Source organism: Loxodonta africana, chromosome 24 (assembly GCF_030014295.1).
Source record: "Loxodonta africana isolate mLoxAfr1 chromosome 24, mLoxAfr1.hap2, whole genome shotgun sequence".
Classification (NCBI taxonomy): Eukaryota; Metazoa; Chordata; class Mammalia; order Proboscidea; family Elephantidae; genus Loxodonta; species Loxodonta africana.
In genome coordinates, this window is record NC_087365.1 from 32,088,649 (window position 1) to 32,102,953 (window position 14,305).

Sequence of the window (14,305 nt, forward strand, 5' to 3'; positions counted from 1 at the left end):
GAAGGGTCAGTAGCTGGAAAATATGGCCTTGGTGATAGAAACAATGCTGGAGATCGAATGATAGAATTTTGCAAGACCAACGCCTTCTTCGTTGCAAATACCTTCTTTCATCAACATAAACGGTGACTATACACATGGACCTCGCCAGATGGAGCACACAGAAATCAAATTGGCTACATCTGTGGAAAGAGACGATGGAAAAGCTCAATATCATCAGTCAGAACAAGGCCAGGGGCTGACTGTGGAACAGACCATCAATTGCTCCTATGCAAGTTCAAGGTAATACTGAAGAAAATCAGAGCTAGTCCTCGAGAGCCAAAATATGTTCTTGAGTATATCCCACCTGAATTTAGAAACCATCTCAAGAATAGATTTGATGCATTGAACACTGGTGACCAAAGACCGGACAAGTTGTGGAATGACATCAAGGACATCATACATGAAGAAAGCAAGAGGTCATTGAAAAGACAAGAAAGAAAGAAAAGACCAAGATGGATGTGGGAGGAGACTCTGAAACTTGCTTTTGATCGTCGAGCAGCTAAAGCAAAAGGAAGAATTGATGAACTAAAAGAACTGAACAGAAGATTTCAAAGGGGGGCTCGAGAAGATAAAGTATTATAATGACAGGTGCAAAGACCTGGAAATGGAGAACCAAAAGGGAAGGACATGCTCTGTGTTTCTCAAGCTGAAAGAACTGAAGAAAATATTCGAGCCTCGAGTTGCAATAGTGAAGGATTCTATGGGGAAAATATTAAATGACGCAGGAAGCATCAAAAGAAGATGGAAGGAAAACACAGTCATTATACCAAAAAGAATTAGTCGATGTTCAACCATTTCAAGAGGTAGCATATGATCAGGAACCGATGGTACTGAAGGAAGAAGTCCCAGCCTCTCTGAAAGCATTGGCAAAAAACAAGGTTCCAGGAATTGATGGAATATCAACTGAGATGTTTCAACAGACAGATGCAGCACTGGAGGTGCTCACTCGTCTATGCCAAGAAATATGAAAGACAGCTTCCAGGCAAACTGACTGGAAGAGATCCATATTTATGCCTATTCCCAAGAAAGGTGATCCGACCGAATGTGGAAATTATAGAATATTATTAATATCACACGCAAGCAAAATTTTGCTGAAGGTCATTCGAAAACGGCTGCAGCAGTATATCGACAGGAAACTGCCAGACATTCAGGCCGGTTTCAGAAGCGGATGTGGAACCAGGGATATCGTTGCTGATGTCAGATGGATCCTGGCTGAAAGCAGAGAATACCAGAAGGATGTTTACCTGTGTTTTATTGACTATGCAAAGGCATTCGACTGTGTGGATCCTAACAAATTATGCATAACATTGCAAAGAATGGGAATTTCAGAACACTTAATTGTGCTCATGAGGAAACTTTACATAGATCAAGAGGCAGTTGTTTGGACAGATCAAGGGGATACTGATAAAGTCAGGAAAGGTGTGCGTCAGGGTTGTGTTTTTTCAGCATACCTACTCAATCTGTATGCTGAGCAAATAATCCAAGAAGCTGGACTATATGAAGAAGAGCAGAGCATCAGGATTGGTGGAAGACTCGTTAACAACCTGCATTATGCAGATAACACAACCTTGCTTGCTGAAAGTGAAGAGGACTTGAAGCACTTACTAATGAAGATCAAAGACCAAAGCCTTCAGTATGGATGCACCTCAACATAAAGAAAACAAAAATCCTCACAACTGGACCAATAAGCAACATCATGATAAACGGAGAAAAGATTGAAGTTGTCAAGGATTTCCTTTTACTTGGATCCACAATCAACAGCCATGGAAGCAGCAGTCAAGAAATTAAAAGACGCGTTGCATTGGGTAAATCTGCTGCAAAGGACCTCTTTAAAGTGTTGAAGAGCAAAGCTGTCACCTGGAAGACTAAGGTGCGCCTGACCCAAACCATGGTATTTTCAATCGCATCATATGCGTGTGAAAGCTGGACAATGAATAAGGAAGATCGAAGAAGAATTGATGCATTTGAATTGTGCTGGCGAAGAATATTGACTATTCCATGTACTGCCAGAAGAGCGAATAAATCTGTTTTAGAAGTACAACCAGAATTCTCCTTAGAAGCAAGGATGGTGAGACTGCATCTTACATACTTTGGACATGTTGTCAGGAGGGATCAGTCCTTGGAGAAGGACATCATGCTTGGCAGAGTACAGGGTCAGCGGAAAAGAGGAAGACCCTCAACAAGGTGGATTGACACAGTGGCTGCAACAATGAGCTCAAGCATGACAAGGATTGTGAGGATGGCGCAGGACGGGGGAGTGTTTCGTCCTGTTGTGCACAGGGTGGCTATGAGTTGGAGCCGACTCGATGGCACCTAACAACAACAAATAAGGCTGGAGTTCGATGTGATGTTCTTAGCCAGTCCCCATTGTCCCACTCCCTTACGGAAGTCCCCACTTTGGTCATTTTAGTGCATTCCTTTCACTATCCCTTTTACTGTCGATACGTTCTACCTGTAGGGTCGCTGTGAGCCGGAATTGACTCAACAGCACAAAACAACAGCAGCATCTTCTACCGAGGATTCTTTTAGCCGTTTCCTTGAGCGTTGCGTTCCTTTGGCTGCCTCCTAGATGTCCTCTTTACTTTTGTTTTTTAGCAGTTTGAATCTAGGGATTATTTTTCTGTTTATCCTATTTGTGGTTCTCTGAGCTCCTTGGACCTGTTTTTGATTTCTTTCATTCTTTTCAGAAAATTCTAGCTATTATCACTTCAAATATTTTTTCTTTCCCATCCTCTCTTTCTCTCTCCCCTCTCCTCGTTCTGAGATTCCAGTCACATTCTCAACCACTCTTTGAGATTGTCCCACAGCTCTTGGATGCTTTTTTGTTTTGTTTTGTTTTTCGGTCTTCTTTCTTTTTTTGCTTCAGTTTGGGTAATTTTTATTTACCTATCATCAAGTTCATTGATTCTTTCTATGACCTGTCAAAGATGTTCTTCATCCCCGTTACTGTGTTACTTATTCGTAGCATTTCCATTTGACTCTTACAGTTTCCATCCTTCTGATGAAGTTCCTCACCTGTTCATGCATGTTGTCCGTCTTTTTCACTAAGGTCTTTAGCATGTTAATCGTAGTTCTTTTAAATTCTCTGATAGATCTAACATCTGAGTCATCTGAATTTGGTTCTACTGATTGCTTTGTATTTTGACGGTGGACTGTTTTTCTTTGCTTGCTTTTGATGTCTCATCATTCTTGATTGAATATTGGACATTGTAAATAGACTATTAAAGAACCAAAAAACCCCAAACCTGTTGCTGTTGAGTCAACTTGGATTCATAGCGACCGTATAAGACAGAGTAGAGTTGCCCCACAGGGTTTCCAAGGAGTGGCTGGTGAATTCGAACTGCTGACCTTTTGGTTAGCACCCGAGCTCTTAACCGCTGTGCCACCAGGGCTCCCGTAAAGATAGGTAAATAGTAATTATGCCTGGAAATGGCATGCCTCTTCTTTTGCTAGGCTGTCAGTATGAGAGGTAAAGTCGATTTAGTCAGGAGCTGACCTGGGTTTGGATTTTGTAATTGCTCTGGTTACCCTCACTGTGCCACCAGTTCCAAATTCCTTTAGCTGTTTCTAGAGCTTAGAGTGGAGGTTGGGGCTCTGTAAGTTTTTTCTCAATGTCCTTATTCCCTTGTATGTCTGCACCACATAGAGGATCTCTCTCTGTGATCTTCTTCCTCCCCCAGCAGTAGATTGCTGATGTGTGTTACTCAGCGCTTGCTAGCCTGGTAGTGGGAGACAAGAGAAGGGGATTATGACCCTGGTCCAGCCTCAATCTTAGGCAGGGTCTCTGGGTGGGGTCTTCTCAGTGAGCCAGTCCCTCCTCCCCATGGCACTCAGATCCTGCCCTGTACCTTTGGCAGATCTTGTGAAGGAGAGTGTTTCTTGTCCTTTCTTCAGAGGTAGTGGACCTCAAATTGTCAGAGTCCAGGGCTGTTTCCTGCCTCTTTCCCATTTCACATTCCTAACAGTAGTGTTTGAGGGTTTCCATTTCTCCACATCCTTGTCAACACTTGTCATTATCTGCTTCCTTCGAATTCAGATTCAAGACCAGACCACAGGGCAGCCAGGAGGCTTAGCTGAGAGTCCCAAAGCTTCCCTGGCTCCTCCCAGCTGGCTGGTGGTTGGTGGGATCTCCTGCCTTTGTGAAAGTCCTTTCTGGGGCTAGATTTCTCTTGCCTCTGCAGTCTTCCCACTGCCCTTGGTCTTTACCCGCTAGAGACTTTGGGTCTGTGATATTTTGGTCCTGAAAAAGCAGAATAATGAGCCTCAGGTGAACGTTCTTGGTTGGGGGCACAGCAGGAGATCTGAAGGCTGTATTTCATTCTGTTGTGCATAGGGTTGCTATGGGTCGGAACCGATTTGATGGCACCTAACAACAACAACAACAAATTGAGAGAACAGCTGGGTGAGGCAAAGGGGGAATTTTGAGGACCATTCTATCAATCCCTTTCTGTCCTAATTGTTTTCAGAGGGAAATTCAATCCTGGGTGTTAGGGCTAATTTAACTCAACTGCTCATTTTACAGATGGGAAACTGGAGTCTTAGGGAGGGGAAGTGCCTGTCCTAGAGCAGACGTCTGAGCTGGGGTTTGATCCCAGACTTCATTATCAGTTCGGTGCCTTTTTAACCAAAAAATACTCTCTGCACATTCCTACCCAGGCCGTGGAACTAACTGCAGGTTGCAGGAGGGGGCCTCCGAGAATGTCTGGTACGGTAGGGAGTTTTTGTCTTGGAATCAGTGCTTTGAATTGGGGCAGTGTGGCAGGATTTTGCTTGGAGCTGGTTTGCTGAGGTTCATCTCTCTGCTTTGATGGTGGTATTACCTCACGTCTAGTATGTGTTTCATTCGGCTTCTTGTTTTATTAGATCCTGACAGGAGGATGTCAGGGAGATCCCCTCACTATGGTCATGAGGACCTCTGTGGTCTGGCCCTCCTGCCTTCCTCATCTCCCCTCTTCCACCTTCCCACTTGAAGCACGCCCTGCCTCAGGGCCTTTGCATTGTCTTCTCTCTGCCTTGTATGTTCTTTTTATTGTTGTTTCTAACATTTTTATTAAGGAAAACTTAAGACATATCCAAAAGTATAGGAAATAGTATAATTCCTTAAACACCCAGCCCCAGTTTATATTTCCTCATATCTCAAAAAGTGTCTCTTTACAGACCAGACTTAATGGGCTGACTGATACTAGAAGGACCCCGGAGGTTATGTTCCCCAGACCTTCTGTTAGCCCAAGACAGGAACCATTCCCAAAGCCAGCCCTTCAGAGAGGGATTGGACTGGACTATGGGATAGAAAATGATACTGGTGAAGAGTGATCTTCTTGGATCAAGTAGACACGTGAGACTATGTGGGCAGCTCCTGTCTGGAGGGGAGATGAGAGGGCAGAGGGGGTCAGAAGCTGGCCAAATGGACGCGAAAAAAGAGAGTGGAAGGAAAGAGTATGCTGTTTCACTTGGGGGGAGGGCAACTAGGAGTATATAGCAAGGTGTGTGTCTGTAAGGTTTTGTATGAGAGACTGACTTGATTTGTAAACCTTCACTTAAAGCACAATTAAAAAAAAAAAGTGTCTCTTTACAGAGTTTTGAGTCAGTTCTAATCAAGGTTCCAGGATGGTTTTGAGCAGAGGAATGGCGATCTGACTTACACGTAAGAGCATGTCTCTGGCTGATGTGTTGGAAGTAGAATGTACATGGGAGGCAGTGGGAACGTGATGAGGAGGCCACATATGATGGCGGCCTGGAGTGGAGTGGAGGAGATGGAGATATTTGAGATTTGGGCGGAGGGTAGGCTGGACCCCCCTACACACATCCTTTTTGTCCAAATGCAATACAACACACTGGCCGGCAGGTGGCACCATTGACCACCTGCTGGTGTCCAGTTCTGGGAGATGACTTTAGGGTGTGGCTTCTGCCTCGGGCTTGGCAATACCAAAGACAACTCTGCTGCTGGAGTCAGCCTAAGCCTTCATGGCAATTTGGGATCTGAAGGCCTGGCTTTCCAGCAGCTGGCGTGATCTGAGTGCTTCAGACATTTGGAGCCTGGCAGTGAACCTATGGGATGGGAGTGGAGGCGTGGTGGGGGCGGGTTTGGGGGGGTTCTGTGTGGAGTGGATGCTGACAGGGAGTGTCTCCCACTTCCTCTCCCACTTCTGTCACTTCTGCCGCCACCTAGTGGAAGCCTCCGTCATCTCCCACCTTAACCCTCTCCGTGATCTTCTTACCCGTCTGGCTATGTCCCTTTGGCTGCCTTCCATTCCTTTATCTGCGTAGCGGCCATCAGCCAGTGTGATCCAGTCAGGATCCTGCGTGACAGTCCTTTGGCTCCTCGTTGCCCTCAGTTCTGCCAGGGCTATGTGGTCTGGCCCCTGCCCACCTTTCCCACCCCTTCTCATGCCACTCCCTCCTTGCCCACCCTGCTCCAGCCACATGCTGCCCCCTCAGTCTGAAACCCCACCTCCTGCCCCAAGCTCTTCCCATTGCTGGTTCCTTTTCACCTTCAGCTTTAATGTTCCCTCCTCAGAGAGGCTGTTGAAAGTGCGCCTCCTTCATTTATCCTGTCAAGCCACCTGTTTGTTTCCCTCACAGGACACCGTAATTTGTAAATATGCATCTCTCTGTCTCTCTGTTTATGTACTTGCTTATGCTGTTTCCCTCCAGAATGAAAAGTCCATGAAGGCAGGGCCATTGTATCTACCCCTCTGGTCATCCTGGCACGTAGCAGGAGCCCGCAGATATGTATGGAATGAACAAGTGAATCAACCTGAAATAATCTCTGTGGACCTCTTTGTGATCATTCTCCCAGAATATTTCTCCCCACATATACACGTGGAGGGGGATGTATCTGGTTTTACCATAAATGAACTACATGCATTGGAAATGTTCTTGAAGTTTTGCTTTTTAGAGAAATCCTTCTGGCTCTAGAGTGGAGAACAGATTCAAGGGGAGGAAGACAGGAGGTTGAGAGAGCAGTGGGGTGGCTGTTACGGAAATGACGGGGCCTGGACGAAGCAGAAGGAGCCCTGGTGGCACTGTGGTTGAAGTGCTCGGCTGCTAACTGAAAGGTTAGCGGTTCAAACCCACCAGCTGCTCCACAGGAGAAAGGTGTGGCAGTCTGCTTCTGTAAAGATTAACAGCCTTGGAAACCCTATGGGACTGTTCTGCCCTATCCTCTAGGGTCACTGTGAGTCGGAATCGACTTGACAACAACAGGTTTGGTTTTTGGTTGTACTAAGCAGAGGCCAGGGTGGGATGGGAAGTGGGCAAAGAGTACCTGGGGCCCAGCTGAGTGATAGTAATGCAGGAGAGGGAGCCATCCAGACGGTACCCGGGTGTCTGGCCCAGGCCCCTGGGGAATGGCAGTGCCATTGGCTAAGAGGGCGGGACAGCAATTTGGGATCAGGGAGAAGTTCAGCGTAGGGCATGCTACCTTACAGGGCTGGGACTCCCTCTAATGGGGGGCGGGGGTGGGTGGAATTAAGTTTTGTTTTTTTTTATTGTGGTAAAATATATATAGCATCAAATTTGCCATTTTAAGCATTTTTAATTATATAATTCAGTGACATTAATTACATTTACAATGTTTTACAACCATTACCACTATCTTTTTTTTTTTTAAACTTTTCCATCTCCCCCAGAGACTTTGTACTCACTGAACAGTAACTCCTCATTCCTCCCTCCCTCTGGCTCCTAGTAACCTCTGATCTACTTCCCATCTCTGTGCATTTGGCTCTTCTAGATATTTCATATATGTGGACTCATAATAATATTTGTCCTTTTGTGTCTGGCTTCTTTTCATTTAGCCTAAGGTTCATCCACGTCATAGCATGTATCAGGACTTCATTCCTTTTTATGGCTGAGTAATATTCCCGAGTTGAGTTTTGAAGGGAGAGGTTAAGTAGAAGTTGCTGGTGGGCAGGATGTGTGGAGAGGAGGAGGTGGCATGCGCAAAGGCGCAGAGCTTCCGGGGCTCTCGGGCATGGGAGGGGCACTGGGCCCTGATCTTCCTGGAGCTCCTGCCCGTCATCGCAGCCCCTCTGCCGCTTTCTTTCTTTCCTGGATCTGCGCAGCTGAGCCTCCTTTCACTTCTGGCCACATCCACCCTGGGTCTGAATTCTCACCCCCATTTTTGCTAGCTGTGTGACCTCGGGCAAGCTCCTTAACTTCTTTCAGTGTCTGAGAACACTCTTCAGAGTGTGAGGGGCAAACCAGGGACCCCCAAGTCAGCGGCCAGTACAGGGACTGTCACATAGTGGGAGCTTCTTCCCTTCCCCTGGCTTTTGGAGTCTGTTTTTCTTCATTTGTGTTGCTACAGTTAAACAACTCCCCAGAAGCCTGGACAATGGTGCAAGACTTTTGGGTCTTATCATTAAATATATCCCTGCAAACCAACCTCATGAATCCCTCAAGAATCTCCCTTCTTTTTTCCCAAGGACTTTACTCACTTTGAAGTATCAGATGGTACATGTTTAGCCTAAACGTTTCTTTTTCCCAAGACCTGTATCTGTGAAATTTTGTATATTCCATGTGACCTGTTCTTCTGTATTACTGTATAACCTTCAAAAAACTATGTGTACATTCTTTTATCCAAAAACAAACAAAAAGAAACAAACCAAACCTACTGCTGTTGACTCAATTCTGACTCATAGCGACCACAGGACAGAGTAGAACTGTCCCTTAGGGTTTCCAAGGAGCAGCTGGTGGATTTGAACTGCCGACCTTTTGGTTAGCAGCCTCACTCCATTCTTTCATTCTGAGATTGTAAATGACATATAAGCAAATATCCACTTTGTGGCAGTCACAGCCGTTTCACTAGAACTGACTGCCTGTTTGCAAACGTCTTTCTCACTCTTAATAGTTGATCTCTTTTATTGTCAGTCTTAATGTTTTTTTAATTTTTATTTTGTTTTTGAGAATATACACAGCAAAGCTTACACCAGTATAGCTGTTTCCACCTGTACAATTCAGTAACACTGATTACGTTCTTTGTGTTCTGCAACCACTCTTGCCTTCCTGTTCTGAGTTGTTCCCCCCGTTACCATAAACTCACTGTCACCTAAGGTTCCTGTCTAATCTTTCGAGTTGCTATGGTCACTTTGATCCCATATAGATAGTTCTTAAAAGAACATAATGCTCAAGGCAGATATTTATTACTAGTTAAGTTTTTTTTTTTTAAGCTAAACTATTGTTTGGTGTTTAGAAGACTTCAGGGTTTTTTTTTTTTTTTTGGTTTAAGTTTTAAAATTATCTCGGATCAGTAGCTCCAGGGGCTCATACAGCCACCATGGCTCCAGAAAGTCTGAAGTCCATGAGAGTTGGAAATTTTGTTCTGCATTTTCCCCTTTTTGATCAGGATCCTTCTATAAAATCTTTGATCAGTGTATTCAGTAGTGTAGCCAGGCACCATCCAGTTCTTCTACTCTCATGGCAAAGGAGGCAGTTGTTGATGGTGGCAGTTAGCCACGCATTTCATATCCCCCTTTTATTCCTGACTCTCCTCCTTCCTCTGTTGCTCTAGGTGAATAGAGACCAATTGTCGTGCTTTGGATGGCCACTTGTAAGCTTTTAAGACTCCAGGCACTATGCAGCGAACTAGGAGGTAGAACAGAAGCACTAAACACGTTATTAGGTCAATTAACTGGGATGTGCCATGAGACCATGACCCTAAACCTCCAAACCAAGGAACCAAATCCCATGAGGTTTTTGATTGACTTAAGCAGTCTCAGCAACTACTCTTTTTTGTTTTTGCTGGTGTACATATATCTATCGCACAACTTTTGCCAGTTCAACTTTTTACAGGTGCACAGCTTATTGACAGCAATTACAATAATCGGCTGTTAATCACTGTTAGCTCCCCCCTTTCCCCCTCCATTCTACCCCTGGTAACCACTAATAAACTTTGGTCTCTATAATAGCCTTTTTTTGTCTATTTATATAAGTGAGGTCATACAATATTTGTCTTTTTGTGATTGACTTATTTCACTCAGTATAATGTGTTCAAGCTTCATCCATGTTGTAGCATGTATTGGTTTCTTCTCCTGGTTGAGTAGCATTCCCTTGTATGTATGTACCACATTTTGTTGATCCATTCATCCGTTGATGGGCATTTAGGTTGTTTCCACCTCCTGGCTATTGTGAATAGTACTGCAGTGAACAGTGATATACTCTGTTTGAGTCTCTGCTTTTAAGTCTTTTGGTTATATACCTAGGAGTGGACTTATTAAGTCACAAGGTAGTTCTAGTTTTAGTTTTTTGAGTAACCGCCACACTCTTTTACACAATGGCTGTACCATTTTATGTTGCCACCAGCAATTGATAAGGGTTCCAATTTTGCCACTTTTGTTATTTTCTGTTCTTTTTTTTTTTTTAATTTTTTAAATTGTACTTTAGGTGAAAGTTTACAGAGCAAATTAGTTTCTCATTCGATAGTTTGTACATAAAGTGTTTCATGCCATTGGTTTCTTTCCCCACAATATATCAGCACTCTCCCCATTCCTGCCCTGGTTTCCCTGTTTGTCTTCATCTAGATTTTCTACCCCTTTCCACCTTCTCATCTTTGATTTTGGGCAAATGTTGCCCTTTTGATCTCATATAATTGATTGTTCTGAGCACATTCCTCTTGGGTGTTATTATTTGTATTGTGGGACTGTCTATTGTTTGAATAAAAGGTGGCTTCTGGGAATGGCTTCAATTCCAGGTCAGAAGGGTGTGTTAGGGCTGTAGTCTTGGGGTTTCCTCCAGTCTGTGTCACACAGGTAAGTCTGGTCTTCTTTGTGAATTTGATTTTTTGTTCTACATTTTCTCCTCCTCTGTCCAGGACCCTCTATTGTGATCCCAGTCAGAGTGGTTGGTGGTGGTAGCCGGGCACCATCTAGTTGATCTGGTCTCAGGGTTGTGTGGGCTATGGTTCATGTGGTTCACTAGTCTTTTGGACTATTGCTTCCTTGAGTTTTTTTTTTTTATCTTAGCCATCCTAAAATTCGTTGCCACTGAATGAATTGCAACTCATAGCAACCCCACAGGGCAGAGTAGAACTGCCTCATGGGGTTTCCCAGGAGTGGCTGGTGGATTCGAACTGCCGACCTTTTGGTTAGCAGCTGAGCTCTTAACCGCTTCATCACCAGGACTTCTTAGCCATCCTAATGGGAGTGAAATGGTATCTCGTTGTGGTTTTGATTTGCATCTCTCTGATGGCTAATGACATTGAGCATCTTTTCATATGTTTGGTGGTCATTCGAATGTCCTCTTTGGTGAAATGTCTATTCAAGTCCTTTGCCCATTTTATGATTGGGTTATTTGTCTTTTTGTTAAGGTGTTGAAGTTTTAGATATATTTTGGTTATCAGATTCTTATTGGGCAAAATCTTGTTGTTTTTTATTTTAATTTATTTTATTGTGCCTTAGGTGAAAGTTTACAGCTCAAGTTAGTTTCTCATACAAAAATTTATACACATATTATTATGTGACCCTAGTTTCAATCCCTGTAATGTGATAGCATACTCCGCCTTTCCACCCTGGATTTCCTATGCCCATTCAACTAGCTCCTGTCCCTTTCTATCTTCTCATGCTGCCTCTGTGACAGGAGCTACCCACTTAGTCTCGTATATCTACTTGAACTAAGAAGCATACTCTTCACGAGTATTATTTTATGTTTTATGGTACAGTCTAATCTTTGAAGAGTTGGCTTTGGGAATGGTTTTAGTTCTGGGTTAACAGAGAGTCCTAGGGCCATGTCTTCAAGGGTTCCTCTAGTCTCAGTCAGACCTTTAAGTCTGGTCTTTTTATGTTAATTTGAGTTCTGCACTCTACTTTTCTCCTGCTCTGTCAGGGACTCTCTATTGTGTTCCCTGTCAGGGCAGTCATTGCTAGTAGCCGGGCACCATCTAGTTCTTCTGCTCTCAGGCTGATGGAGTCTCTGGTTTATGTGGCCCATTTGTCTCTTGGGCTAATATTTTCCTTGTGTCTTTGGTGTTCTTCATTCTCCTTTGCTCCAGGTGGGTTAGGACCAATTGATTTATCTTAGATGGCTGCTTGCTAGCTCTTAAGACTCCAGTTGCCACTCACCAAAGTGGGATGCAGAATATTTTCTTAACAAACTTTATAATGCCAGTTGACATAGATGTCCCCCAAAACCATGGTCCCTAGACCCCTGCTCCTGCTACTCTGTCCCTTTGAGTGTTTGGTTGTGTTCAGGAAACTTCTTAGCTTTTGATTTAGTCCAGTTGTGCTGACTTCCCTGTATTATGTTATGTGTCCTTCCCTTCACCTAAGGTAATTGTCTACTATCTAGTGATGTCATGAGTGGGAGGACACCTGTCCCAGTAGAGTGGATACAAAGATTAAGTTAAGTTTGTCCTTCGAATGATGCAAAATGTTTTACAAATATAAACAGTTGCTCCTGCGTTGGGGCTGCTGTCACCTCCAGGCCAGAGGTGTGTGCGTCCTCCATGAGCTGTGGCTTTGGGGCTGAGACCCACAGTGGCGGCATTGCCTGGAACGCTTGGCCCTGACTTGGCCCAGGGTGAGCCCTGCAGCGTTTCTGGGCCCCTCCTTTCCTTGCATGGAGGGGTAGTGTGGTGACTTCTCCCCGGGCCTCTGGCGGCCGTGCCTCTAGCTCTTGCCTACCCAAGAATCCATCTCTGAGGCTCCCCTAAGGCTGCCGCATCTAGCCCTTTTCCTTTGATGCTGTAGGTCACCTGTGCTGAATTTAAGGAGAGGGATTCTTTGCTTCGATTACTTCCCAGACAAAAACTTCCTGGGTAAGTAATCTTCCCCTCAGCCAGAAGCTGCTGGTCCTGTGGAGCTGGAGTGAGGGCTGCAAGGGACATGGGGTCATCAGAGCCAAGAGAAGGCTCTGTAGAACCCAGCCTTTGTCTGACCTCCCCTCCTGCCTCACTTGTCCCAGGGTTGATGTGATGAAAAGGCTGTGTTTGGGGTGGCAATGGAGGGGATGGGGGTGGGAAGGGCAGAGTGATTGAGCAGAGTGACGCCTCCCATCAGTAAAGCCTGGTTGGGGTCCCAGATCTGGCCCCAGGAGAAGGTCCTCAGTGTAGGCTGCTGCTGACCGATATCCATTTCTTGGCCATAGTGACTGGTGGCTATGACCCCCTCATCCGCCTGTGGAACCCCTTGTTCTCGACAAAGCCTGTGTGGCTGATGAAGGGTCATCAGACCTCAGTGACGCACATCCTTGTGAGCAACACGAACTACAGCATCCTCATCAGCATCTCCAAGGACAAGGTGCAGCCCTCATGGACTGTGTCCCTCAGGGCTCCCCTCACCCAATTCCTGTTTCTCAGGAAAAACGCTGGCTCCAAGGGTGATAATCTAGCTCAGCCAGCCTCATGGTCAGGCAGCTGACCATGAGAGGAGCCAAGGCCCAGAGGAACAGTGTAAGCTCCCTGCCCATGGTCCCTCACCTGGCTAAGGGGCTAGAGGGTGTGCCTCAGGTGAGATCACTGGGAGGGAGACTGTGGGTGTCTGAGCCCAGGCTGAGCTGCCAACCAGAGCTGGGTGCCTGTCGAGCTCAGCCTGGCTTCTTACTCTGTGGCCCTGGGCAAGGCCCTCCCTTTTCCTGAGCCTCAGTCTTCTTTTCCATAGAATGGGTTGTTGAGTGGTTTAAGGGAGACTTGGCAGGTAAGAGAGCCGTGCAGGGTTGGGAACGTTGTAGGTGTGTAATGCATGCGAACTGCTCCCTGCACGCCCCGTTTCCCAGACCCAGACTTGCACCTCTCAGCTCTGCTTCTAGCGACCCCTCATGGGCTGCCTGCCCATCACGTTTCTCCAGCCCCCCTCAACTCCCCTGCTTAGGGCCTCTGTCACTTTGCTCCTCTGTGGCTACTGGTTCAGGGTAGTGCCCCACCTGCCAGACTGCTGAGGGTATCTCAGCCAGAGTGGGGATACGGGCCAGGGGTTCCAGGTGGGCAGGCTTGCGTTTTCAGGGACTCAGTAGGTTGAGAATTACGAGGGGCCTTGGGGCCACCTCTTCACTTGTGCTCTTCTATGGAGTTCTCACTGCAGCCCTGTGAGCTGGGCGTCACCACCTGTGGTGAAGGAGCGGAGGCTGGAGGGGTGGGAGACAGGAAGGATTTGCTGAAATCCTCATGGTCAGCGAGGAATTGGCAGAGCTAGGATGTGGGCCAGAGTCTGGTCAATCCAAAGTCCATGTTCTTTCCAGCACACTGTGATGCCTCTGAGCAATGAAGGTCCTGGAACAGACTTCCACTGGGTCTCTAGGGAGTTTCTGAACCCAGAGTGAGTGTGAGGGGCTACTC

At 45.8% G+C, this 14,305-nt stretch overlaps 1 protein-coding gene across 1 annotated transcript in view; it reads left to right on the forward strand.

The window, feature by feature from the left end:
- EFCAB8 (EF-hand calcium binding domain 8) overlaps nt 1-14,305 on the forward strand; it is a 94,465-nt gene that overhangs the window by 31,237 nt on the left and 48,923 nt on the right. Inside the window, exons 11-12 of the mRNA XM_064276422.1 lie at nt 12,723-12,790; nt 13,120-13,271. Of these exons, the coding sequence (XP_064132492.1) occupies nt 12,723-12,790; nt 13,120-13,271 (220 nt within the window). The remainder of the gene's footprint in view (nt 1-12,722; nt 12,791-13,119; nt 13,272-14,305) is intronic.